Source organism: Rhamphochromis longiceps, linkage group LG7 (genome assembly GCF_057381845.1).
Source record: "Rhamphochromis longiceps isolate RC_006_pf linkage group LG7, R_longiceps_female_GT1.1, whole genome shotgun sequence".
NCBI classification, from domain to species: domain Eukaryota; kingdom Metazoa; phylum Chordata; class Actinopteri; order Cichliformes; family Cichlidae; genus Rhamphochromis; species Rhamphochromis longiceps.
In genome coordinates, this window is record NC_140563.1 from 1569018 (window position 1) to 1594124 (window position 25107).

Sequence of the window (25107 nt, forward strand, 5' to 3'; positions counted from 1 at the left end):
ATTTGGCAACAAAAGCCTTTCTGATTCGGCTCTAACAGCTAACCGCTTCTTCTGGGCCGCACCATCGTCTGTGTGGGGTAAACAGAACACTTTCCACACATTTAGGTCAAAGCGTCAAAAACAAATCAGATCAAAGCTCGTCGGTACCAAGCGTGCTGGAAAAAACACAGCGCCCCGCCCCCTGACGTCATCAGCACCTCCTCTGCGGTCAGCTGATCGCACCTGAAGGGACTGAGCGTGCACAGAGCCTAACGTAAAGGAGCTTTCAGGGGAACGACAGCAGGTAACGCAGCTTGTAATGAAAGGAAAGCTGTAGCTGTAATTATTAGTTCACGGGCGACACCGTTTCTCTGTGCTGTGGACGCATTAGCTTAAAGGCTAAACTTAGTTCACGATAGCTACTGTTTGGCTAGCTGAGTCACAGATGGTCTGGACGATGGGAGACAGCGATGGGGAGGACGCAGTGGACACTCCTGCGCTGCCCGTGGAGGTGAGTGCAATACAAACGCAGTGCTCGTGAGCTACAGTAACAGTGTTCTAATGGCAGTCAGCTACTGCGCATGACCTGCTGTACCTGTCGAGTGTGCTCTCGCTGGAGCTGGTTCGGATCGAGCTCTTCGCGGATGTTTAATCTAATCCAGCATTTCTGTCTCAATCTGCAGGTCGTAGTTTACATCCTGAGTTTTCTCCACGCTTCAGACAGGAAGGAAGCCTCGCTGGTCTGCCGTAGCTGGTACAGTGCCAGCCAGGACCCCCGCTTCCAGGTCACTCTCCCCAGACCACAACAGAGACGATGAATTGAAAGGTGGCTGCACATTTTAACTGTGTTTTTTTCAAATTGCAGAGGAACATCACCTTCCGCTTCCCGGCTTCGGCCTCGTCCCTGGAGCTCATCAGGGGTCTGGGCCGAAAGCCACGCTGCAGCCTGATAATCAGCCAGCTCGATGGCTTCAGCATCTCCAGATCGCTGCTGCTGGAGGTGCAGTACTCTGACGAATTAAACAGCTCCTGTCTGACACATATTAGGGGTACAGGTGGTTTTTTGTTGTGTTTAGTACCTAAAAATGTCTCAGCATCCATTGCTCCTTCTGTGAAACTATATTCCTGACGTCATGTGATGACAAACCCACAAACAAGCAGTCATACGCTTCCTGGTAGGCTCACATAATTCACACACCTCCGGGCAATGGAAACTTTTTTTACAGTGGATTTGTCTGGACTCTAGTCATCTTAGAAAAACACTAGCATTGTTTTAACATTTTTATATATATCTCAATCACAGCCTTATTATTTTAATTTCCTGTCACAAGGATAAACACGTGACAGGCCATAAATGAACGCCAAAGTTCAGAGCAGCTGTGGTCATTACTTAATAATTCATGCTTATCACAATCATGTGCGTCTGTGTGTGTGAACGTGTAAGCACCGAGTTTCCCACTAAACACACACACCTTTGCTAACCTTCCTGTTTTGTGTTGCTTCCTCCTCAGGTGGGCCTTTGCCTGGGCCCTAAACTGGAGAGCCTGGCCCTGCCTGGAAGCAGCATAACAGAGGCTTCCCTGCTGGCCCTGCTCCCTCGGCTTTCCTCCCTCCGCAGGTTGGACCTCAGAGGTCTGGACAGCCTCTTCATGTCTGGAGCATTCCTCTCCAGGGAGGAGCACAGACAGCAGGTGGGTGGAGACGGGCAATAAACAATCTGAACAATTCAAACAAGAAATTTTAAAAAAAATCTTTATTTTTTTATGGTGTCATAAAAATGTGAGCAATCATAATCTGCTTCCAGGTGCGGTCAGCACTGTGTGGTCTGGAAGAGCTGGACCTGTCTGACCTCCGTTACCTGTCTGACCTCACCTTCAACCGGCTGACCGGATGCACGCCGCGTCTCCGTCGGCTCTCGCTGGCTGGCTGCCATATTGCTTTTGAGTTTGACCCGTATCGAGGGTGCCCGGTGGGGGCCGTCGAGGACTCTTCAGCTCTGCTGTCGCTTAGGAACTTGAGGAGGTTGTTGATGGAGCAGAAATCCACCCTCGTAGCTCTGGACCTCAGCAGGACATCCATCACCCCTGAGTCGCTGCGCACTGTTGCACAGGTCGGGATGCTGGCACAGCACAAGTTTCAGCATCACTAAGAATACTTCCACTGAGAGCTGTAATTCTGTGTTGCAGGTTCAGGGTTTGTTTTTAGAGGAGCTGATCCTGCACGGCTGTAAGGAGCTGACCAACTACTCGGTGGAAGTTCTGGTGAAGCACCAGCCAAGCCTCCTCAAACTGGACATCAGCGGCTGCACGGAGCTGACCAGCAGGTCTGTGGAGGCCATAGCGCGAGGTCTGAGGTCACTGACACACCTCTCATTGTCGCAGGACTGGAGGATCACAGAAAAAGGTTCCCCCCGTGCACGTTCTTGTGTATTTAACTGAAATTGTCACCCAGTGTGATCATTTTTATATTTGATATTATCTTTGGAGTGACCGTAATCACGATGATGGAACAAACTAAAAGCAGCTTTAAGGGGAAAACAAACGAAATAATCAGCATTTTTCTATTTGAATAGAACTGCAAGTTTATGATGCTCGGTTATTAGTTTCACGCTCGCAGCTCATCGCACTGCCTCCATGTGATTAACATCGTGTTACCAACAGGCCTGTCGGACCTGCTGTTGTTGCCCTCCCTGCGCTCTCTGGACCTGTCAGAGTGTCTGCACATCAATGGAACAGAGATGGTGAAAGGCTTGAAGGGATCCGATGCTGCCAGACGACAGCTAGAGACGCTCAACCTCAGGAGCTGCACCTACATCAGGGTCGGTCATTGTCTGCGTCGCTTCGTTCGGTTTAAACCAGACGGAAAAATCTTAGCTTCCTGCCTTTCTTTTAGGATCCTGCAGTTTTCTTTCTCGCCCAGCTGCTCGGGGACACTCTCTGCGAGCTTGACCTGACTTCCTGCAGTAATGTGACTGACCTGTCCGTGTGCGCAGTCGCCACCTACCTGCAGAAGCTGGTGGTGCTGCGGCTCGGCTGGTGTAAAGAAGTTACAGACTGGGGTCTGCTGGGAATGGTGCAAAGAGCCAAATGTGAGCCTGACGAGGAGACGGTGAGAATCACAGCTTTGTGTCTGTTTTGCTCTAAGCACGTGTGGTTGTTATAATAATTCGCTCTAACAGGGAGACAAGGGGCCCAGGTTCACCCGGACTTTTGGCAACATGGGCTTCTTCAAGCCTCCTCGCTTGCCTTTCGAGGAGCGACCCAAGCTAGTGACTCCGAATGACCTGGAGCAGCTCAGACAGCAGGCTGGAGCTTCTCTTTTAGCTCTCAGCAGGCTGCAGGAACTGGACCTCTCTGCCTGCTCCAAACTGACGGACAGCAGCATCACTCAGGTAGGAGGAGGACGGGCAGCAGAAGGTTCCAGTCTGGAATGCAAAATATTTGAAAAGCTCTGTTCTCCTCTCTCAGGTGATGCGTTTCCCAGATCTCCACCATCTGTCTCTCTCCATGCTGCCGGAGATCACAGACGACAGCTTAGTGTCGACGGCGCGTCACTGCCGCAGTCTCACTAGTCTCGTGCTCAGCCACTGCCCAGGTATCAGCGACCGCGGCGTGGCGCATGCTGCGCCCTACCTCCCCAGACTGCAACATCTCTACCTCTCCTGCTGTAATAACATCACCGATAGGTGATTAGCACACACGCCTCGCAAGTAGCTGCAGCTCATCGGAAAGCCATCAAATTCTTACGCTGTTTGTACTCTAAACCCCGCAGATCCCTGCTCCTCCTGGTGCAGCACTGCAAACGTCTGAGGACGCTCGACATCTCCAGGTGCAACAACATCTCCGTAGCAGCAGTGGACTTCCTCCAGACACAGCTGCCCTTCCTGGAGAATCTCCACTACAAGTTCATAGGTGGGGCTGATCTTAGCCTAAGCCTCTGACAGGCTGAGTGAACATCCCGAGAGGCTGCTGGGACTTGAAAAAGAAGAAAACCTGCTGACTATAGTCTGCTCTCAGCTGAGCTTTTGGCACATGTCAGTATTTTGTGCAAGAGAGGAAAAATACTTTAAAGTTTACAGCAGGACCTAATTATGTCATCTCTCGAGTAAATATCTGCTCCTGTGTGGAGTAGGAATCACCAGTTTGGACCAAAGGTTATTTTTAAAGATTTCAAAGGAAGGCGAAGACGGCAACACACGAGCACCACAGGAGGAAGAAAGTAGTCAGCGTTTCATGTATTTACTGTTCGGAAAATTTTATATTTAAATTCTTTGAGGTGCTTTTAAATGAATTACTGCTGTCACAGACGTAGATTGTTGTAGACAGATGCCAGCGACGCTCCATTTCCTTTATTGTTTTAATGCTGGCAGTCTTTGCTTGTTTGCTCAGTGATGTTGTTAAAAGCAGGATGTAGGATGGGACACTTTGATGCTGCTAAAGCTGTGGAGTGAAAACGTTTCCCCAACTTCATCTTTTAGATTAAAACAAAGTAAATCAGGGTTTTAATCACTAATTGCTTTTCAAAAATGATAGAGTGTCAGATGTTCTTGGAAAGGGAGCATCATGCCAAAACTAGCGAGTTTCATTTCCACTCCAGCCCACTGTGGACGCTGTTGTAGCACTGAGACAGAGGGAGTACTCATCATGGACCAAAGTGTGCAAAGGTGTCTTTTATAAATAAACCAAAGTTTGGCTTTTTGCTGTATAAATCAAATGTTTTTATTCATGTGAATTAAATCAAAGCACATGATTCAACGTGGACATTATCCCAGAGGTCAGTGTGTCAGTGTGGAGCAGCTGTGCTGAAACGAAATCAGTCAGTTCCCCAGTAGCTCCTCCAGGTGGCGCCACTGAGTGCTCACATTACAAAACCAGCCGTGGACAAAAAGCATCAGTTTTAAAGTTACAATGAAATTTGATCCAAAAAGCCAAAAGTCATCCAACGCATGTGGTACCGTGTGATTGTGACAGAGGGACGTGTGCCTGTTTGCAACAACGATTCAAAATCATTTAATGCATCTCTGCTCCAGAGCTGCTGAGATCCACATGAAGACGAGTGCCTGCAGGTGCATGAAGCTGCGTAACACTGAACACCTGCTGTATGTCTGATGTGCTGGAGAATAAACGACGTACCGTGTTGTAGTTAATGCCCTCTTTAAAAAACGCAGTATTCCTCACACACATTTAGAGAATTCAAAAATATAAAATGATTGTAAAACAAGTGTAAAGTACCATTACTTGAGTGGTTATATTAAAAAGGATTGAATTACATTTTGCTCGGTACCTGTGTGAAGGTTTGAGTGCAGGGAGGAGCAGACGTGCGTCACACAAACACTGACGGCGTCTCAACCTTGTTCCTGCTTCACTCGTTTCACTTGGATGTTTAAAATAAGAAAACTCAAGCGTCAAAGTTATAAATCTGCGATTAAGATGACAAGCGCGTGCACGCGCAGCTCCGCCCACACCAACGTCTCGTTTCACACATATTTACACAGTCACGCGCTCATTGTTCTGTCTGGCTGAAGTCGTAGCAGAAGTTGAAGTTGCTCGGAGGTTTGGGAACGACCGGAGCGTTGTCGGGTATGGGAACGTTCTCCAGATCTAGGAGGCGGAGCTTGATCTCCATAGACAGGAGGATCTCCAGCTCACTCCGCATCGATTCGCTGCTCATCTCCCGGCCGAGGAGCACACTCAGTCCGTCCGTCCACAGGCAGAACTGAAGACGTAGTGGAAGCTGGTTAGATTTAGTTTCTTCACCGTATATCACAAAGAAACTGAAGGAGGTAACGGAGCAGCGTTTAGACTCACGTCGGTTCTGGACGGGGCGATGAAGTTCAGGCTGTACTCCTCTACGTCGTACGTGATGCTGAATGCCAGATCGAGGACCTCCTACAGAGAAAGCTCAGTGAGACATTCCCCCGTCCACACTTATTATCAATCATCACCAGTAACAAGAATCATTGTTAAACAGAAAGAAGCTCGAGAGCATCAGAGACATCCCAGTGTGCTTGGGTGAGGACTTCACGCTGGAGAGACCACATCTCTCACCTGGCCTGGGAACGCCTCAGCGTGACCCCAGATACCCTGAGTGAGGGAGGTCCTTCTGTGCCCATCGATGGACCTGCATCTTATTTCCTCAAGCCATGTTTAGTTTCTCTCCATATTTCTCCCTTGACTGTCCACACCACCTACAGCAGGAGGTGATCACCATGGTACTGAGAAGGTGAAACAGCTGACCTTATTCTGTTTGCCTTTGTTCTCCTTCATGTGAGGACAGTCTTTACCCGTCAGCAAGCCTTTGATATCTGCGACTGGAACTGAAGAGGAAGCGTCAAAACACACATATGGTTAATATACTTCAGACAATAAAAACCATCTGTCGGAGTCATATTAGTTCCTTCTTCTGTTTTGAATAACAAAGAGTCGTCAGTGCCAAGCGGTAGCTGCAGGTGGCCCCGCCCCTCCCTGAGGAGTCTTCCTGTTAAAAGGAAGTTTTTCCTTCCCACTGTCACCAAAAAGACTGTTGGGTTTTCCTCTGTGTGCATTACTGTGGGGTCTACCTTACAATATAAAGCGCCTCGAGGCGACTGTTGCTGTGTAAATAAAACTGAATTGATCAGCGGCTCAACACACCTGCACTGTTCTGCACTTTGTATCAGGGTTTGTTGGGCACTGATGCTTGATGATTAATCAATGAGCATAATAAACTGGAATTCCACACATGACAGTTTCTCACAATTTAATTTTAATGGATAAACCTAAGCATGAATATGGCTCGAGCCATTTGGTGTAGAAAAACTGAACTCACTCTTCTCCTGCAGTGTTTCTATTGGTGGATTTTCCGTGTCTTCCTCCACATCGCCGTAGTGAAGCATTTTGTGATTGGGCGACAAGCGACAGTACCACAGTTTATCTGAAGAGACAAAGACGCGGGTTAGCCTGACACGCCCAGTCTGCCGTTCGCTGCACGCGAGCCTGTGAGCGCTCTCACCCTGTCTGCGTCGGCTGCTGATCTTCCTGAACATCGTGCCCTGACACAGCCTGTTGAGTCTCTGCTGCCGGATCAACTCGAGCAGCTCCGGCTTCAGCCGCTCTTTGAGTTCACTGGAAAGAAAAGCAGCAAAGAGCTATAAAATTATTCTGAAAACGTCACAAGCAGTTTTCTCGTTGTTCTAAGACATAAACCGTCACTATTGCCCAGATGACATTTATTCAAATCTAATCAAAAATCAAGCAGCAGAACTGTTACACTGAGTGTTTAGTGACAAACACCAGTGTGACCTGCTGGTTGCTCCATACGGGTGGAAACTATTTGGAGTCGTCAGCAGAACAGCTGATCGGACAGTTTAACAAACCACAAACTCCGTTTTTATTGAATCGTTTCCAGAATGTGGGGTCAACACACGGGACGCTCAGCCGAACTGTGTGTGGATCACAAACACACTGAACCTGAGCTCGTTTATTTCAAGCTTCTGTTCTGTTACAAATCTAATCTTTGCATGACTGAATCAGTATGGACGGCGTGTAAATGACCTTTAAATTTGGTAAATATTTTTACGTTTGTTTGAAAGGTACTTCGGTTTTATTTTGAAATCCAGGCTTTTATTTTGAAACAGGAAACTGGCGCAAAACCGTTAAAGGGCTTGTTAGTAAGGTTTCTTTTAGGATATGGTAAATAGTATGCCTTAAAGTGAAAAATATGTACGTTTCCTTTGCCAATTAGTACCTGGCTGACAGTGGCACAAGGTTTGTTAATGTTTCCTTTAACGGAATAAGTTACGTGCAACCAACATGTCGTTTAATAGAGTTTGTGTTGTTAACCTTGACCTTTATGTGTAGCTGTAAGTTAGTGAGGTGATATAATGAATTGAATGATGTAAATTTGATGTATATGCTATATGTGAGCAGGGGAAATGTGTTTCCTTTAATGTTATGGTATTAATATTGCTGGCTTTGTTTTGCTCCTAGCTCTTACGGTGTCTTCACTGAATGTTTCAATAAAAACATTTCCAATAAAACCTCTGAAGCATCAGTATAAGAGACCATCATTCAGCCAGGGATGCTACACGGCGGGAACTGCAGACCTCGACATTTCTCTGACATGCAGAAAGTAAATGAGTTCAACTGTAAAAGGCAAGAAGTCAATCTGGGAAGCAGTGGGCGCTCATCTGATCCGATGAATGCTGGCAGCTTTTAAACAACCTATCCGTTTATCACACCGCGGTGGGCCTCGGCTCGCCTGCAGTACAGATGGATTTACCATGTGTGCCCACTCGAACGTGACTGCACAACACACTCATCCATAACCAGTAGACCTGGCTCCTGCCTACAGATAGACAAACATCTGTTTATACAGACTATAGGACAGTTGGTGCACATGGCAACTCCTTTAACACAGACCGGTACGCAGCACGTAAACCTGCTGATGCTCACAGCACAGGCGGAGCCAGAGTCTCTTCCTGGTGCAGTCGTTCCGTCTGCCGCAGTTTGAGGATCTCGCTGTAGTTCAGAGCGTTAACTTTGTTCTTGAAGAGCTCCAAGGAGGTCGGCTTACTCGACAGAGTCCTGGTGATCTGCTCCCTCACCACCTGCATCACCTGAGGACAGATATGGGAGCACAGACATGCTGTTGGTGTGATAGGGATTGGTGTTTCACGGCTTGGCTTTGACATAACCAGGGCATGTCAGCCTGCCTATTTAACACGTTTGTGCACAATGGTTGAACATTATTCCTTCATGTGGGCAAAAGAAGACTCCGAGCCGCTCAGTCATCAGTGCGATATCCTCTCCACGCACGCGCTCACACGATGGCCTTGCTTGCATTTGTCAAACGGTGCCATCATAACGTCCTTGACCTTAATGTGACTAAGACTAAGGAGTTAATCACTGGTTACAGGAAAGATGGCGGTAAACCGAAGGCCAGAATCACACACAGTGAGACTCCAAGTTGTGTAAATATTTGGGAACGCTCGACTCGCAGCTTAAATCTGATATAAACACGAGAAACTGCGGTTAAACGAGGACAACAAAGAATTAATTTTTGCAGAAGCTGAAAGTTTTCAGTGTTTCTAAGAATATTTGATAGAATTTTTATCATTCTGTTATTGCAACACGTTCTTTATGCGCTGCTTTGATGAGCAGGATGTGAGTAACAGGGACAGCGTTAGCAGTATCCCCGAGCTCGAGTCTCGCGCACCCTCGAGACAAAAACTGCTCCTCAAATTCTTTCACGTTCTTCTATTAAGCTGCTGAATGTTAAACGTGAAGAATAATAGTTTGTTCTTGTCCCGTCTCTTATTGTCCACAGCTCACCTGTCGGTCGTGTGGGGTTCAGGGGGTTGAGGTTAGGAGCAAACCCCCTCGAGCTCTCGGTTTCTGCTTACAGAATAAAATGTTCATGCATCAGGAGTTAGTGAGGGCGGTCTCCACCCAGCAGCTGTCTTGATACATACACTGGTAAGGTCGTCGTCTTTGTGTGGGAAACGGTTCGTGCTGCTCGATGACAGACTGACTGGTTTCTATCGTTACCTGTAAAGTGTTTCTTTAGTTCAATTTTTACTTTATTCTTTGTTTTTATTGAGATGGTGGTCAGACTGAATTGCCCAGCGTTTTCTGAAGCTCCGTGCTTCAGTCTGTGTTTCTACTCGTTAAAGTGACGCTCACACAGAGACGGGAGGTGACCCTCAGCGCTCAGGGCAGTGACATACGTGTTAAATCTATGGTTCCCTCAGTCGTAAAAGTGGAAAATCTATATAAAAATCAATAGTGTTAAAAGACCGAGCCAACTCTGCGCTGCTGCGGTCACACCCCCTCACCCACACATGTACGCAGCTGACCTAGATCATTCCTGTTCACGCCCAATTTGATTGACTGCAAACAATCAGCGTCTAAAGTGTCGATAAGCCTCGACTCATTCTCAAAGCTCAGAGTAATCGCTCGGTCTCACAAATGTCCTCCAAGAATGTGAAGCGTGACCAAAGTGTTTGTGACTGCAGACGACAGCGAAGTCGTTTTTGTCCCGCAGCAGTGGAAACACAATCTGTGAAATCCAGACCGTCGTACAGAACACGAAACGAGCGTCTACGGTTTCACAGCGCGGCTCCCCGCTCACGTCCTCAGAGCCAAAATAAACTCATCGTCCAGCAGCAATCACATGACACGGTCTGCGCTCCCACCACTGTACATCTGTTTACGTACAGATGTGTACAGATGAGTGGTAACTGTTCCCACCTTCTATTCTGCCCTTATCTGTATGCAATCTGCTCCTATTGCTCTTCTGATTGATGCAAACTGCATTTCATTGCCGTGTGTTTATACACGTGTAACGACAATAAATCTAATCGACACATTGTAACGATTTATTAACAGCTTCTAGTGTCACACATTGAAAACAAACAAAAAACCTTTTAGCCTTTGATGTATGAATCACTTCTGTACTAGAATACTTCATATTGGCCTCTGTGTTACCAGTTAGTTAAAAACTACTATCTTACCTCCATTCTTCCTCCTCAACAGACAATTATTTTAAAACCCTGGCTTCAATTTTCACCCTCGGTCAGTCGCAGAAACGTGACGGGGATGACGCGGAGTCAAAGTGAGATCACCTATGACAGCAGAGGCCTTTGAGTGTTTGGTAAACAGACACCCCGGTGCTCACATGCACACGCCCAGCCGGGTCCGGCCCCTCTGTCGTTTAGCTCAGCGGGCCAATAGGAGCGACGGCAGCTGTCTCTCTGTTTGGCAGCGTGTTCACGGACGCTAAGTGTGCGTATGTGTGTTAGCGGAGGACGGCTGTTCAGATCATAACACAGCTGGACTGAGGAGATTTCTTAATGTTGGAGGCGCACATGCAACTAAAACCTAAATAAGCGATATCGCCGTCACAGCCTCAGCTTTCCTTCTTCTTTGCTGCTCCCTGTCGAACCTTTTCCTTCTCTCCCTCTCACATCGTTTCCAGAGGTTTTACGTTCCCCTCTGTTGTCGTGTCATTACTGCCGATGCCCTGGGCGCTTTGTTTTCCTCGTTTCCTTCTCCCTCCGTTTCTGCCGTTCGCCGCGGTTCTCTTTGTCCACCTAATGCTGCTTTGTCCTTGCCTCAAAGCACCCTGGGAGGTTGGACACGAGCAGAAACAAAAGGCCAGTCTGCTGGTCTGGCACACAGGACACTGGCGTGCACCGGAGAGGTCAAAAGGTCACAGAGTTCTATGAGCACTGTGTGGATGAAGGATTGTTGAGTTCTCAGTATTTCTCCCAGATGACGGCGCTCTGCCGCCAGCTCGGCTTAAACCACAAAGCTAACTGTGCGTGTGGGGGCGGGTCGGGGAAGGAGAACCAATCCAACCCACCAAAATACAAACTTAGACAAATGTACATTTAAAATTGAATTTAAAGCATTCTGCTTTTAAATTTCAGTCTCTCTGTGCTTCATTTTTACTATATCAGCATTTTTATTTACTTGTGTCACAGTTCATTAAGATAACTGAGTGGAAACACCCTGTGAGGTGTGATCAAAACAGTCCACCAGTGGGCCTTAATGGATTCAAGGTCTCCCATTCAACCCATGCAAGGTCACCCACATGACCACAGGGATTAAAGTGCAGCTATTCTCAGATCATTCCCCAGAAGTCCAGTTCTGAGCACCTGCACTCTGCGGCTTCTCCACGGACCTTAAATTACATTTTACTGCACACTGGCCTCAATTTTAATTTGGCGGGTCATCTCTAGCTTTGACCACAATTTTCTGCAGCGGTTCGAATAAGAAACATCAACTGAGGGGCAAGATGAAGAAGTGTTGGCTTCCCCACCCTCTGAATTAGCATTTTTCCACAGCATGTCTTTATCCTGTCTTCCTTCTCTCACCCCAACCAATCACAGCAGATGGTCCCGCCCCTCCCTGAGCCTGGTTCTGCTGGAGGTTTCTTCCTGTTAAAAGGGAGTTTTTCCTTCCCACTGTCGCCAAAGTGCTGCTCATAGGGGCTCATATGATTGTTGGGTTTGTCGGTCTGTGAAAATATTGTCTGACATTAAACCGTCCGTGGCACAAAAAAGGTCGGGGGTCTACGATGCAAAGCGCCTTGAGGAGACTGTTGCTGTATAAATAAAATTGGATTGAAATTTTGCACTCTGATTTCAACTCCCGTTTATTCAGAGTGCAACTGATTTGTATTGTTCGGCAGAAATGGGATTAACTGTGGAGCAGTCTATTCACCACATTTGTTCTACTTCCTGAACAAAAGCTCACCAGAAGAGATCCAGCATAGCTTGCACAAATACCCGCGGTGGGGGGGACTACTTTGGGACTACTGACCTCTGTCTGCCTGACTATATTTAAATAAGGTAACGTTCTTTGATTCTTGAACTTTCTGATGACACCTTGTACTACCCTTGAACTTCCTGAGCCAGCGGTTCCCCCTCTGACTCCTCCGGTCTGCACGATGAAGCATCCTTGGGTTGGACACTGAACCACAGTTTCCTCCGATGCATCCACGAGTGCACGATTGCTAAACACATCACTCGTATGCATGTATGACTGTGTGCTATGAATATAATAAAGTGTTTTGTTCCCGACCACACACATGCATCTAACGTATATAACATGAAGAGCTGTGTTTTCGTTCCAACTCATGGTGCTATTGTGTAAAACGACGAATGTCGCATAGAAGAATTTACAAAAAGCCACCGTTCACTTCAGTTTGGTCACCGGCTCGATTCCACTCATTGTTTTCTGATTTATGGAAGCGTTTTTGTGGTTGGGTGTACCGCAAATGACTCCAAGTACTCCGTGGGAAAGTGAGACTGACTGTCACTGCATTTAGCAAAGATCCCACATGTGGTCGTGGACGGTTTGGATCTGACGTACCCCACGTCACCGGTTCACACACTGCCACAGCCAACGACCAGAGCAAACTCTCCCGTCTATGTGAGAACTGCCCGGTGTACAAGGACTGAGTTCCTTCTAGCAAAGCGAGCGCCTCTGCTGCTGTACCTTGTCAAAGTCTTCCTGTGTGGCTCTCATCTCTTTCCAGGTCTTGTTGAGCAGCTGAATGCAGACGCAGAAAAGCTCCTCCATCAGCCGGTCCTGACTGAAGAAGATGGGGTGGTAGTCGGACCCCGTCTCCGAGGCTGTGAACAGACAAAATAAATTAGAGCTCGAACAAGAGCGAGCAGAGATCGCAGCACGTAAGAGATCAGACTGACGTGGCTCTCCGATCCGAAGGATTTCACACAGGATGAGCGTGAGCTGGATGCTGCTCCTGGCAAAGGGACACTCGTGTTTGTCCTCTCGACTGCTGTTCTCCAAGACAAACTGACGACAGAGACAGAACGGAAACTAAGCTGAGCGTTTATTATGCAGTCACCTGATTTTTGAGCTCATGTAACAAACAAGCCGCTTGTACTCGATCATTTTTTCATTTAACATGCACCAGCAGAGGTTTTCTATGTCTAACTAAACTGCAGATAAGTCATGCTCACCCTGCTGTAGGCGTCGGGATAACGTGTGGCAAAGTAATACATGGTGTCCAAAGCTAAGAGACCAGGAGGCGTTCGTGACAAGTCCTGACCGGGGTTGCTATTATTCTGAAAGGAAGGAAGACAAAGTGTCACATATAAACGAGAGAAAAGCTGGCAGACAAACAGTTACCGTGTATGATCTCACGCTTACAGAAAAGCCCAGCTTCCTGAACTCTTTAGCACAGAGCGAACGCCGTCGTTCGTGACTCAGACTGTTCTCGCTTTCTGTCTCGAACGCTGCCTGCCTCAGACCGTGAAGGATGTCTCTTTGTTCCTGAGGTGAAAGCAGGCAGACACACAGTGGGCTGTTAGAATCTTTACGTTTCTGAGCGCGACAGAACATTAGAAACGGTATTTTATTCATAAGATTTCAGGATTATAAATGTAAAAACATAAATGTGCAGCCGACCGGGCGTGGCTTTAACATGTCTGTGAAGGTCATCGTAGTCTAAGGAGCTCGGAAAGAAAGGCGTCTGGACGTGAGCCTTACTCTTACACCTGAAGAAGCTTCTCGGATGAAACGTCTTCAAGGAAACTTAAAGTCCGGACGCGTTTCTTTCCGAGCTCCCTGAAACCTGACCCGCTGTGTTGCGGCTCACCTGGCTGCAACAGTCCAGAGGTGTCCTCATGCGGGGCTCCTGGAGATTCAAGGTAACCGACTGTAGGACATAGAGGTAGTGGGCCATCTCGTCTTGGACTGAACCAGAACTGTGGATTATATTCTGCCAGAGACACACATTTGACATGAATACATTTTATATTTCATCATTATTAAAAGAATTTGTGAAACGTGATCGTACACGTGAAGATGATTCACCTTATATATGTACTGGCGGACATTCTTCTTAGTCAGGAAATCAAACATATCCTGTAAAACAAGAAGAGCGCGTGTGTCACTGGACTGCAGAGACCTGCTTCTACCACCGGGTGGCGATACAGTGTCGACAGGCAGCGTAAGGCAGGAGGATCAGCCTGAGGGACTTTGACCTCTGTGACGAAATCGCTGCTTGCTGGTACGTGCATCTCTGACTCAACCGCGTTTTTGTTCGCAACTATTTTGCTGATAAGAAGGGTGGGTTTGTTGACCTGATGTAAAAGTGAGGAAGTAACAAAGAGAGCCTGAGAGAAAAGAGCCGAATGAAGGAACCGTTTGTGCACATGGAGAGAGGAGCAGAGGCGCAGAAAGACTCGACTGTCTGCAGACGGTGCCTGTGGGATTCTGACACGCATGAACAGCAACTGTCCTTCACCCCGAGGCACATGTGCAGCTACAGTCTCCTCAGATTATGAGATAAAAACAAAGAGAATGAAATTATTCCAGGAACAAGTGCAGCTCCGTTCTGCTGTGGCCCAGAACTACAGCCACCTTTTACCTGAGGGACGCCTACATCAGCTACACTAACACATACTTTCAGCCCACAGATTCACAAGGTCACATATTCACACAAAGCATCAAGTTTAAATGTTTTTGATCCTTAAAAGCTGTCACTAGGACACATGTATGAGTATCAGTGAAGAAGCACCTGAATCTGACATCCTGCGATAGAAAAGCCAAACTTTTAAGGTTACTGCTGATGAACAGTGTGCACGGTGCTGCCTGGAGGCAGACACCGAGGACGAACTGCGAGCCAAACTAAAACACCTGATCATCTGCAAGCTTTGAAGTTTTACTAGTGTGGAAAAGAGGAAGTGCATGAAAGGTTTGAAAGTAGCAGAGGCACCTTTCGGTCCGAGTCTCCGGCTGTTTGCAGCAGGGCCATGAGTAAGGCCATGGCTTTGGTTTGTATCTGCTGATTTGTCCTGAAAAAGGTTAGACACACACAAAAACATTATTTTTACAGCTTTGCAGCCACATGGAAATGCGTGCATGCTCCTTTGACAGATTTCAGTTCTCGTATCGCTGCACTCGTGCAGTAAAAACTGGACAGTTTACATATTTAAAACTTCCTGTTACAGAAACAATGCTGTGACCTCGTTGCATTACTCGAACGCGTTTCACGTGACACTATATCTTTGTGCCAGATTAAGCGAAAGCAAATGATGCTGATTAATGATTTTGAACTTTAAGATGCAACAGACACCAAGCGAGTGTGACTTGTTGCGTGATAAACTACTTACACCTGCAGGTGAGCAATGAGCCTCTCCATGGTGATTTCCTGTTTGACCTGCAGGAAAAGGCTGTGGCTGCTGAGCACCATGCTCTCCAGGATGTCCAAGCACACCTGCTGTATCGAGGCGTCCGTCGACTTGGCGTTCACAAAGCCGGCGATCTGAGGGAGAAACGTGAGCTTCAGAAAATCAAACTCGGAAAACGCGCGAGAGGCGTGCGGAGAGCAGCGGGGACCTTTTTGATGAAGACAGAAGAGAGGTTCTCCCATGAAACGATCCCATGATCCATCAGCTCCATGAACCCCGTCAGCGTGTGCGTCATGATCACATTACTCCTGAATGACACAGTAAAAAGAGGCAAGCATGAGACATTCACACGGACACGATCAGTGATGCCGTTGGTGCTTTAAAGTCAGTAACAGTAAAGCGTTGCATCGCTGAGAGCTCAGCCAATCGTGTTGCTGCTACCATCACAGAAAAGAGCTTCAATGAATCAGTCGGTGATATGTGACGAGGATACTAACTCATTAGAGTCTTCTACAATCTTGACCAATAAGAGGTGTCCGTCTCGGCTGATGAACTCCTGAGCAAAGGTCACGTCTGTTGAAACGCTCGCCAGTTCCTTCAGCGAATCGCAGCGCACGCCTGCGTCTGAGCTCTGGATACCCTTGAACAAATCCTCCGCGCAGCGGCCCTGAGTTCATCCACGCCAACGAAACACACACAGAGAAACACACCGGCTCAGAAAAGTCATCCATCGAGCTCTGATGCGACAGTTTAGACTTCTGGAGCTCTAGTTGGTCAGCACGTAGCAGAACGTAGCCTCTCGCTGTGTTAGAGGGAGAAGAAGGTGAAACAGGCTGCAGACTCACCGGTGCCTTGGTCAGACGCAGGATGCAGCCGTTCTTAATGTCCAGACGATTCTACGACACACAAACAAGCAGGCAGACACGGAGAAAAGGTTTAAGAAGAACACCAAACATAATCTGTGTCTATCAGAGGACTGCACATCCAGGCACAGAGGCTCAAGACGTCAACGAGAAGCTCATTCCTCACATTATCAAAGAATGACTCATCCTGCATATGTACTGTTTATTTACCAAAGGCCAAACAGACCAACGTTAAAACGGGGTTAGCGGGCCGTCTGGGGCTCGGGCTGCTGTTTGCACCGTGACCCTGTTTGGCTTTTAAGTCTAGAGCAGAACATTAAGACTGAATGCACGTGATCACAGATGTGACAAAATATTTCAGCCCAAATTTACACCTCATCTCCAATAAAGCGTCTCAGTCCCTGTTCGTCATGCCACTTACAAATGAGCTGTGCAGCTTTGCTGCAGCCAAGAGCTTCTGCTGTTCTTCTTCTTAACATTTATTAAGCACAAAGTAAAATCTTTGCAATCGAGTCTGTGTTTTGTGAGGCTGCCCCTGGCCTGTGCAGACAGGATGAACCCAGCACGTTAGCGGTTTTTGGTGGTCGGAGAAACAGCTCAGAGAAAACCAACGGGCCCTGCCTGGGCTCCAACCCACCGACCACCTGACTGCTGATAATATTAACATGCACATTTCTGAAGTCTGCCACTAAAAGCAGGAAATAATCAGCACCATTATTAGACCGCCTCTGTTCCACAGACTCCTCAAGAAGCCAACCTTAAACTGAAACATGTGTGTTTAACTACGTGATCACTGCAAAAGCCTGAAGCTTACCATCCCTACGCTAACTGTAAAGGAGCTGCAGAAGCCTCGTCTGCATTTTTCCTGATGGGATGATAGTCTTATCTCAGAGAGCAGGAAAGCTTCAGCAGCAACCTTTCGAGAGGAATCTGAGTGAAGCTGCTTCTCGCTTTAGCTTCTGTTTTTCCTGTTTCACGCTCGTCTTTGATGACTGAGCTCCAGGGAGACGCTCGTAAACGCAGGCGAAGTGCTGACAAAGTAGTGATTCACTGATCTAGTGGCAGAGATAGATGCTTATCTCGTAACCATGGAAACATCTGGAAGGCTGACTCGGGTCTGGTACTTGACGTTTTTGCAGAAACCTGAGCCAACGACAGACGTTTTTGTGTTGACTGTTGCCGACTGACCGATTCGGTGATGTACATCTGCACTCCGTCAGCATACTGCAGGGCGTAGTTCTCGGACCCGGGGAGATTCCATCTACACACACACACACACACACACACACACACACACACACACACACACACACACACACACACACACACACTCTTCAGTGTGACCAATGAAGCACGATGATGTCAAGCCAAACAACCTCCATCGCAGACTTACCCGTCGCACACCTCCTTTATCACAGCAGACAGAGGTTTTTTCTGCAGAGACACAACAAAACAGCACTTAGTCACACATGCATGCAGACGCAGCATAAAAGACACACACCTGCTGCACAACTACTATGTTTCTCTGTCGGGGAGCCGAATTCATGCTTCAGTAATGACATGCTGTTATGGGATCGCGGTTCCACAACTATTCCCGCTGGCTGGAAACCTTGTTTGCTGGGCAGAGGAAAGCTCGCCGACACTCTGTGAACAATGTTGCCCTCGGTGCCCAGAGTCCTCTCTGTACGGAAATAAAAGCCAGACTACTTCCATGTCTGCCTCTCAGCTATCCTGCTATTAGTGGTCAGCCCTGTGGTTACCCTGTCAAAATGTCTTCAGGTTCTGTGGTTGACCCGGTGGACAGTCTGTCATTAGTGGCAGCAAAGAGGGTCAACGAATCAGATGCGTCTGCTGGAAACGCTCGGGCCAATGGGAAGTTTTCCTGGCGAGGTAGAATTGGTCGCGATTTAAAACGAAACTATTTTGTGTCAAGAAAGGCCCAAAGTAACACTCCTGAATAACTTATTGTGACGGTTCCTCTAAGAATAATCCCGATGAGATTATCAGCTGTTCAAATAGTGGGTGAAAGGCGCTGGCTGGGAACCTGGTTAAGCCTACGCTAGTGTGCAACTCAGAGACCTCACAGCCGGCCCTGCTGTACACTCTAGACTTAACTGTCTTGCGCAAGGAAACAACTTCCCCCAAGTTTCTGGGAAACATATGGAAAACTTCCCCACAATCACAGAAAGCCATCACTGCTATGAAACACTTTTTACTTTAGTCACAAAGCTTTCACACTTTATGGCTCATATCAACACAAACCCCAGAACGAGTAACAAGTGTATTAATAACAACACGTTCACGTGAAAGAGTCACTCCCGAGGCACGAGCAAGCAAGAGACAGACCGCAGAGTCCGGTCATGTGAGTCGCCAACAAGAGCGACTGAAAGGAAGCTGAAAACTCACATCGGTGCATGTTCACTGTGCAAATTTGAAGTGAAGGCAGACGCAGGGAGAAAGTGGAGAAAGTGAGCTGCAGCTCTTTCCACAGCATCACTGAGAAACGCATGAAAGCGGCGTGACTTCTGTGATATTATATCAACATGTGCTTCATGAAGTTTATGTAGGATGCAGCAGGAAGTGGGAACATTTGAGTTTAACTGTTAGTCTTACATCACGTTTACAGTCGGGAGCCGAAGTGTTATTCTGACAGCTAGTTTAAACATGTCATGTTATAGCAGCTGTTTCAAACCACAGCGGTAAGGAAGTGGGGATCATCACCATCGACACACACACACACACACGCACACACACACACACGCACGCACACACACACACGCGCGCGCGCACACACACACGCACACACACACACACACGCACACACACACACCTAAAAGTGCCAGTATTATTAGTGTCTTTCAGTTTCTAGAGTCATAATTAACTCCCCTTTTAAAACCTTTTGCCAAAGCGCTCTCTCCCCCTCTCTCTCTCTCTCCCCCTCTCTCTCTCCCTCTGAACTGATACAAGCAGGAGTGGGCGGAGCCTTCACAGACGCACGGGCCAATATGGTGACACCTTTTTATTCCCCCCAGCAAGAAAATGCCCAACATAGTTCAGATGAATGCACGTCTCTGTGGTCTGGCGTTGACTCATTAGCGTGAGTGCTGCTATGAACGTGCCAGAAAGTCTCAGCACTACTGGACTAAAACCAACCTGGGCAGAATTAATCGACCAAATTACCTGATGCAGCCTGACTGAAATATGTCACAACCTGGAGTCCAATCAGAGCCTTCGCATTTTGACCAACTCTCTGATGAAATGTGTTCATAACGGCTGCAGAACAAAGTGGTTCAGGTTCCCCTGTTTGATTCCACCGAGCAGGTTTATATTCACCACGATGCTGACGGTGCAACAAACTCAGAGGTGTAAAATGTGAGCTGAGGGTCACAGCTCTGCCAGGTCCTCATGCGCCATCATTCCTGCACCATCTCATCTTTTCTCACACAAAAACTCCCAAAATGCCAGAAACATAAGATCAGGACACTCTTCTAAGTTGTCCCGTAGCATCGAGAGAGCGACGACGTCACTACGAGCCGACTGGTTACAGTGACGAGCTCGTTGAACCTGTCTCACACAGAAACAGTCAGATCACACGCATTAAAGAAAGCTTAGTTCAGTCCTGCTGCATCAGACGTTTGCACGATCGCAGGGCATTGTTCACGGCTGCGGTGCACGTGTGAAAACGGCTTTCAACTCTACCAAGACAAGTAAATTGGGTAAGATGCTCCGCAGAGGGAAACAAAGTCCTCTTGTGGTTTAGAGGTAGATCAAACGTGACATCAGAGAAGCACATCAGACACTCAGTGTGACAGACTGCGTTATTTTAACCAACCAGAGCGCGACGGACGTTATCAGTTAAAAGTGTGCACGTTGTATAAATGTGTGCATTACCTGGTCCAGTTGTATGAGCTGGGGGTAGGCCCCGGGCATCTGGATGGCTATCTTCACTATGTCCTTCTGCTGCGGCATGATGGCACCTCTTGGTTACACCGCTATTCAGCTGCTAACGGGAAAACAGAGTTATTGGGCACCTGTGGGATTTATATGAAATACATTGAGTCCCATTTAAGAACATATATAAAAACCATGTGACCAAAATGGACTCGAGTTTGCACAAAAAACGAGTCTCCGTCATTTCGACAACAGAAAGGTGGAATAAGAAAACGAGAGCTGACAGTCTGTAAATCTGATGGCTGCCTCGCGTTGATCCAACAACCGTTTTACACGTGAAGCTGCAGAACACGGCGGTTCCTCTTTCACGGTTTATTTATGGAGTGCTGAGTAAAGCTGAAACAGGTGACCTCCTGCCCGTACAGGCACCTCCAGTCCTTCCATCGTTCTTCTCACTTCCTCCTCGGCTCCGATAGACTTTTCCCAGAGGATAAAGAAGAAGCTGCTGTTGCGCTTCAAACCCTTCCTCGTCCTCCTCCTCAGTCTGTCGACACATGGACAACACATACAGTCTGATGTTGAGTCTTCTGTGCGCTCACTGGCTCGGTGTGATTAACAGCCCAGCCTGTGCTCGATCTCTTGGATGCTTTTTGCATTCTGTCACTTCCAGCCTCAAAAAGAAAGCTCGCAGTTTTTAACAAAGCAACACTCCCACTGCTGTCACAACAACCGCATGCTTCGAGGCCTCCTCGCCTCCCTGAGGCGCCGTCTGAGAAAAAAGGGCCGTTTTAAGTGACGATAAGAATGCAGCCGATACCTGGATGTCACCTCTCAAACATCCATCTTTGTTTGGGGGTAATTGACATGGACTAGATGGAAGGAGAAGTCTGAAGGGCCAAACCTGTTTGGGTATGTTGGATCTGGTGTGGTGCCAAAGGTCAACTTCCCTTTGAAAATAAAGTATTAATCTTAATAGAGATTTATAGAAACTGAGGCCTACTCAGCTTCTGAGTGACCGAATTCAAAGGCCAACCTGTCACGCTACGGTTTTTATTAACAATAACTGAGAGTACCTGCGGTTTTTGAGCTGTCCAAGCTGCTTAATGAAGAATGTGAAACTGAGCCCATGTAGGCTACTTGCTGTGGTTACTGCTTTGGCTCAAAGAACTAACCAAACAAGTACACATGAGTTGCGTCATATAGTACAGCTTTGACTACACCAGTTTCCTAATCAGCCTGCAAGTGGAAACTGAACTTAATTTCAGGTCTGGGTGTAAAATCCAACATTTCAATAAAAAAATGACGAGTACATCAGTCAAAGAAAGCGCTGTAAAAGTGAAACTTGGCACAAAGAGTCTTTCAACCCCTGAAGAAGTTCCCTTTTTCCTAGTAAGCACAATCATCAGGTCAACACTGACTAGCGTCGTGATTTACAATAATAGCAGGATAACGATGTTGTGATGATAAATACAGAGAGGATGGCACTCACAGTAAACATGCTACCTGCTTGGCATCATTTACGTCATCAAATATAATTGGGTCACTTCCTCTCAAATCAGCCAGTTTTTAGATGATTTCTGCTCAAGCGTCTCCACTTGGCATAAACAAAGAGACAAAGAGCAGAAGTTCTCTGGGAGGAAATGCATGGCTGATGCCAGAGCTCAGGGATAATGGCCAATGCTTCCAGCTGACAGAAAGGCAACAGTAACTCAAACAACCACGTCACAATCAAGGTAAGCAGAAGAGAGTTTGTGAACGCACAACACGTCGGACCTTGAAGCAGATGACGTGGCGCTCCTGTCAGGTAAGAACAGGAAACTGAGGCTGCGGCTCGCACAGGCTCACCAAAGCTCGACAACAGCAGATTGGAAAAATGCTGCACGGTCTGATGAGTCTCAATGTGGGCGATATTTTCGGTAGCATCGTCTAAACGCCGCAGCAAGTACTGTAGCAGACCACGTCCAGCTCTTTATGACCACAGCGTACAGGTCCTGTGATGATCGCTTGCAGCAGGACATTGTGTCATGTGTCAAATCATTGCAAGCTGCTTTCTTGAACATGACAGTGAGTTCAGGGCACCCAAAGAGCCCTCACAGTCACCAGATCTCAGTCCAAGCACAGCGTCGTGGAGATGTGGTCGAAGGCGACACTCGCATCATGGATCTGCAGCTGGACCAAAACCTCAGGAGTGTTTCCAGCTCCTTGATGAATCTTTGCAGGCAGTTCTGAAGGCACAAGGGGCTTCAACCCAGTACTACTCATCTGACACTGTGGCACTGTACAAGGACAATCTGTAGACCAGAGCATTCAGAGCTCACAGCTTTGCGATGCTGCTGTCGCATCTATAAGCAAACTATACGATCTATCAGAAAGAAGGAAATGAGGTTGTAGACAAATGTGGCCCGGCGACAGGAATAGAACACCACAGTACAGTTCGTCTAGATCAGAAGCTTGAACATTGATATAATCTGAGCAGACTAGAGCTCACCGTGGCCTGACCAGGGCGGAGATCAGCCTGCATTCCTGTCGTCCAAGAAGAATCAACTTAAGCTAATCCTTTAAGCATTTCCTACAAAGTATTTTTAAAGTGTCTGAATTGATTTTATACAGCTTTACACTTAATGCATTAGTGGTCAGGAACACGACGGCAGAAATACAAATTAGAATAAATTAAAACCTCTCATTAATAGAAGTTACCATTTCTTTAGGGGAACTAACGTCCCCAGACAAGGAAAGATGAACTAAAAGATGTTTTTTGCATTTTTAACTAAACCCAACTTGCTTGTATCGAAAGTTAAAAAGCTGCTGATCAGCAAAACTGTGTAAGCTGCCTCATTTACTCAGGAACTCAGGAAAAGAGGGAAGCTTTCATGTGAGGCTCCAGAGGTTAACCACCAGTGCGTGCTTGCCTCAGTCTGTACCTGTCTGTGCCTGTTCGTGATGCCCCCCAGAATTAACCAAGTGGAAGCTGAAACCACACCCACTGTCTGGCTTAAAACAGAAGAGAAGTTGAGGTTTAACTTTAGTACTCTAAATGTAATGATCCCAGTTAACAAAAATCCTTTAATAACCTGAACAACTGGTCAAATAAGAGATTAGCCAATCTTTCAAAGACACAAAAAAGCCGAAGCCTCAGCAGTGTAATACATATGGATCATAGCTGCTTCCATCTGACAGCCAAAGACAAGACATGGTTCATTTTACAGGCCAGCAGTTACTCAAACCCAATTATGTGTAAATCAAAGAAGAAGGAGAAGAAAAATCAGCCTTGCTGGGTTCAATCAGATACAATTTTCTGCTTTTCTGAACGGAAGTTGTTAGAAATGCAACAACAAACAGGTCGTTATAATATGGGAAGTTCTAGCTGCTACAATAGACGAGAACTCAAAGAGTACATCTCTGTGCACTCGCTCACTGTGCAGCTGAAACAGGTGGAGTTTGAGCTGCGCACCATTAAAAGCATAAATGCATTTAAAGGAGATGATGTCAGACAGATTAGAGTCCCACCACATTCAGCTGTCACCGTCTATATTCAGTGAGCAGTTTGCTTAGTTAGGCTTAAAACCACAAGCAGGCTCAGAGCTTTTGTTAGCCTGCAGATCCTGTGTGTGTGTGTCTGTCTGAGACCCCCTGGACTGGCAGACCCCCCCCTACCCACTGTGGAAGTGTGTATGTAGGGAGGGAAGAGCTCAGCTGCCTGAAATTCCTGACATGACAGAGTCGCACATACACTCGGTAAATCTCAAATGCTACAGGTTTCCAAGAAAAGGGATTTATATGGTAGAGAAAACTGGAAGCTGCCTTTCTAAAATAAAAATAAAACACAGAAACACTTATATTCGGAGTTTTTCTTATAATAATTATGAATAAGACAATTGTGCTTTACATATAGCACATGTCAGTTAAGTAAAGTCATGCATCAAGTTAGCAGCTAAACAATGTTTTAGTTAAAGTAAACCACTCAGTGCAACAAGTTAAAAGTGCAGCTAATCTGATATGAGCGCAGCCACAGCGTGTTGGAAACAGTCAACACAACAGTCGTGAAAGAAATGTGAGCACAGCTTTCTTTTTCCCTGAATGCCTCCTACCTGGTATGAGAAGACGAGTCAAGAGCTACTATCCTGCAGGAACCGCCGCAGTCGGACCGAGAAACATTTGCAGCTCCTTTTTTACTCTTCAGGAGGAACCGAGTCGGTCCGCGGAGGTGTGTTCCCCTACAAAAACATCCGACCGCTGACAAAATCTGTACCAGCGTCTCTGCAGAAAGTTTTAACTGTGATAAGTTGACCTAAAAGTTCCGGGTCGGCTGGAGTCTCTTGGTCGAGCGTTTTTTTCTGGGGGGTTTTTTTTTTTTTTGGAGTCAATCGTCTCTGATTAACAGAGCAGTTTCCGATTTGGATTTTCACAATAATACCCCTCCCGCGTTTCACATTAATTGAACGTTTAAATTGAAAATAAAACTAGAGATAAGGAAGAGAAAAATTAAAATGGGAACAATAACCAACGCCATATTTTATTTTATATTTTGCTACTTTATTGTCCATGCAGGAAACCTTTGACCGTCACATTTTTTTTCTTTCGAGCGATACAGTGCTTTTACTTTGAAACACAAACGACATACATACCGGAGGTGTCGTTGCTGCTTATGGTGACTTCTATCATATTTCTTTTACATTTCTTCACTAGCACATAAAATTGAATTCAAAGTTCCGGTGGCGTACAGCTGGT

At 46.8% G+C, this 25107-nt stretch overlaps 2 protein-coding genes across 3 annotated transcripts; one reads left to right on the forward strand and one right to left on the reverse strand.

Moving 5' to 3' along the window:
• Positions 1 to 192: 192 nt before the first annotated feature.
• On the forward strand, positions 193 to 4922 carry fbxl9 (F-box and leucine rich repeat protein 9). Its single transcript, XM_085411563.1, has 11 exons — positions 193 to 490; positions 663 to 764; positions 845 to 979; positions 1491 to 1670; positions 1784 to 2089; positions 2166 to 2382; positions 2640 to 2797; positions 2872 to 3087; positions 3158 to 3370; positions 3447 to 3664; positions 3751 to 4922. The coding sequence occupies exons 1-11, from the start codon at positions 425 to 427 to the stop codon at positions 3917 to 3919; spliced, it is 1980 nt and encodes a 659-aa protein (XP_085267689.1). The 5' UTR covers positions 193 to 424; the 3' UTR covers positions 3920 to 4922.
• A 438-nt stretch (positions 4923 to 5360) lies between these two features.
• On the reverse strand, positions 5361 to 24712 carry elmo3 (engulfment and cell motility 3). 2 transcript variants are annotated; one of them, XM_085411561.1, is made up of 21 exons: positions 24468 to 24712; positions 20380 to 20488; positions 17882 to 17922; positions 17677 to 17749; positions 16471 to 16521; positions 16123 to 16292; positions 15834 to 15933; positions 15608 to 15759; positions 15211 to 15289; positions 14307 to 14357; positions 14089 to 14211; positions 13641 to 13763; positions 13451 to 13555; positions 13175 to 13283; positions 12963 to 13099; positions 8412 to 8575; positions 6970 to 7082; positions 6787 to 6891; positions 6216 to 6295; positions 5787 to 5867; positions 5361 to 5694 (listed from the first exon to the last, which is right to left on the reverse strand). In XM_085411561.1, exons 2-21 carry the CDS (start codon positions 20455 to 20457, stop codon positions 5482 to 5484), a joined length of 2148 nt encoding a protein of 715 aa, XP_085267687.1. In that variant the 5' UTR covers positions 20458 to 20488; positions 24468 to 24712; the 3' UTR covers positions 5361 to 5481. The 2 variants fall into 2 exon arrangements, with proteins under 2 accessions (XP_085267687.1, XP_085267686.1); XM_085411560.1 differs by having other exon boundaries at positions 20380 to 20491.
• Positions 24713 to 25107: the final 395 nt, after the last annotated feature.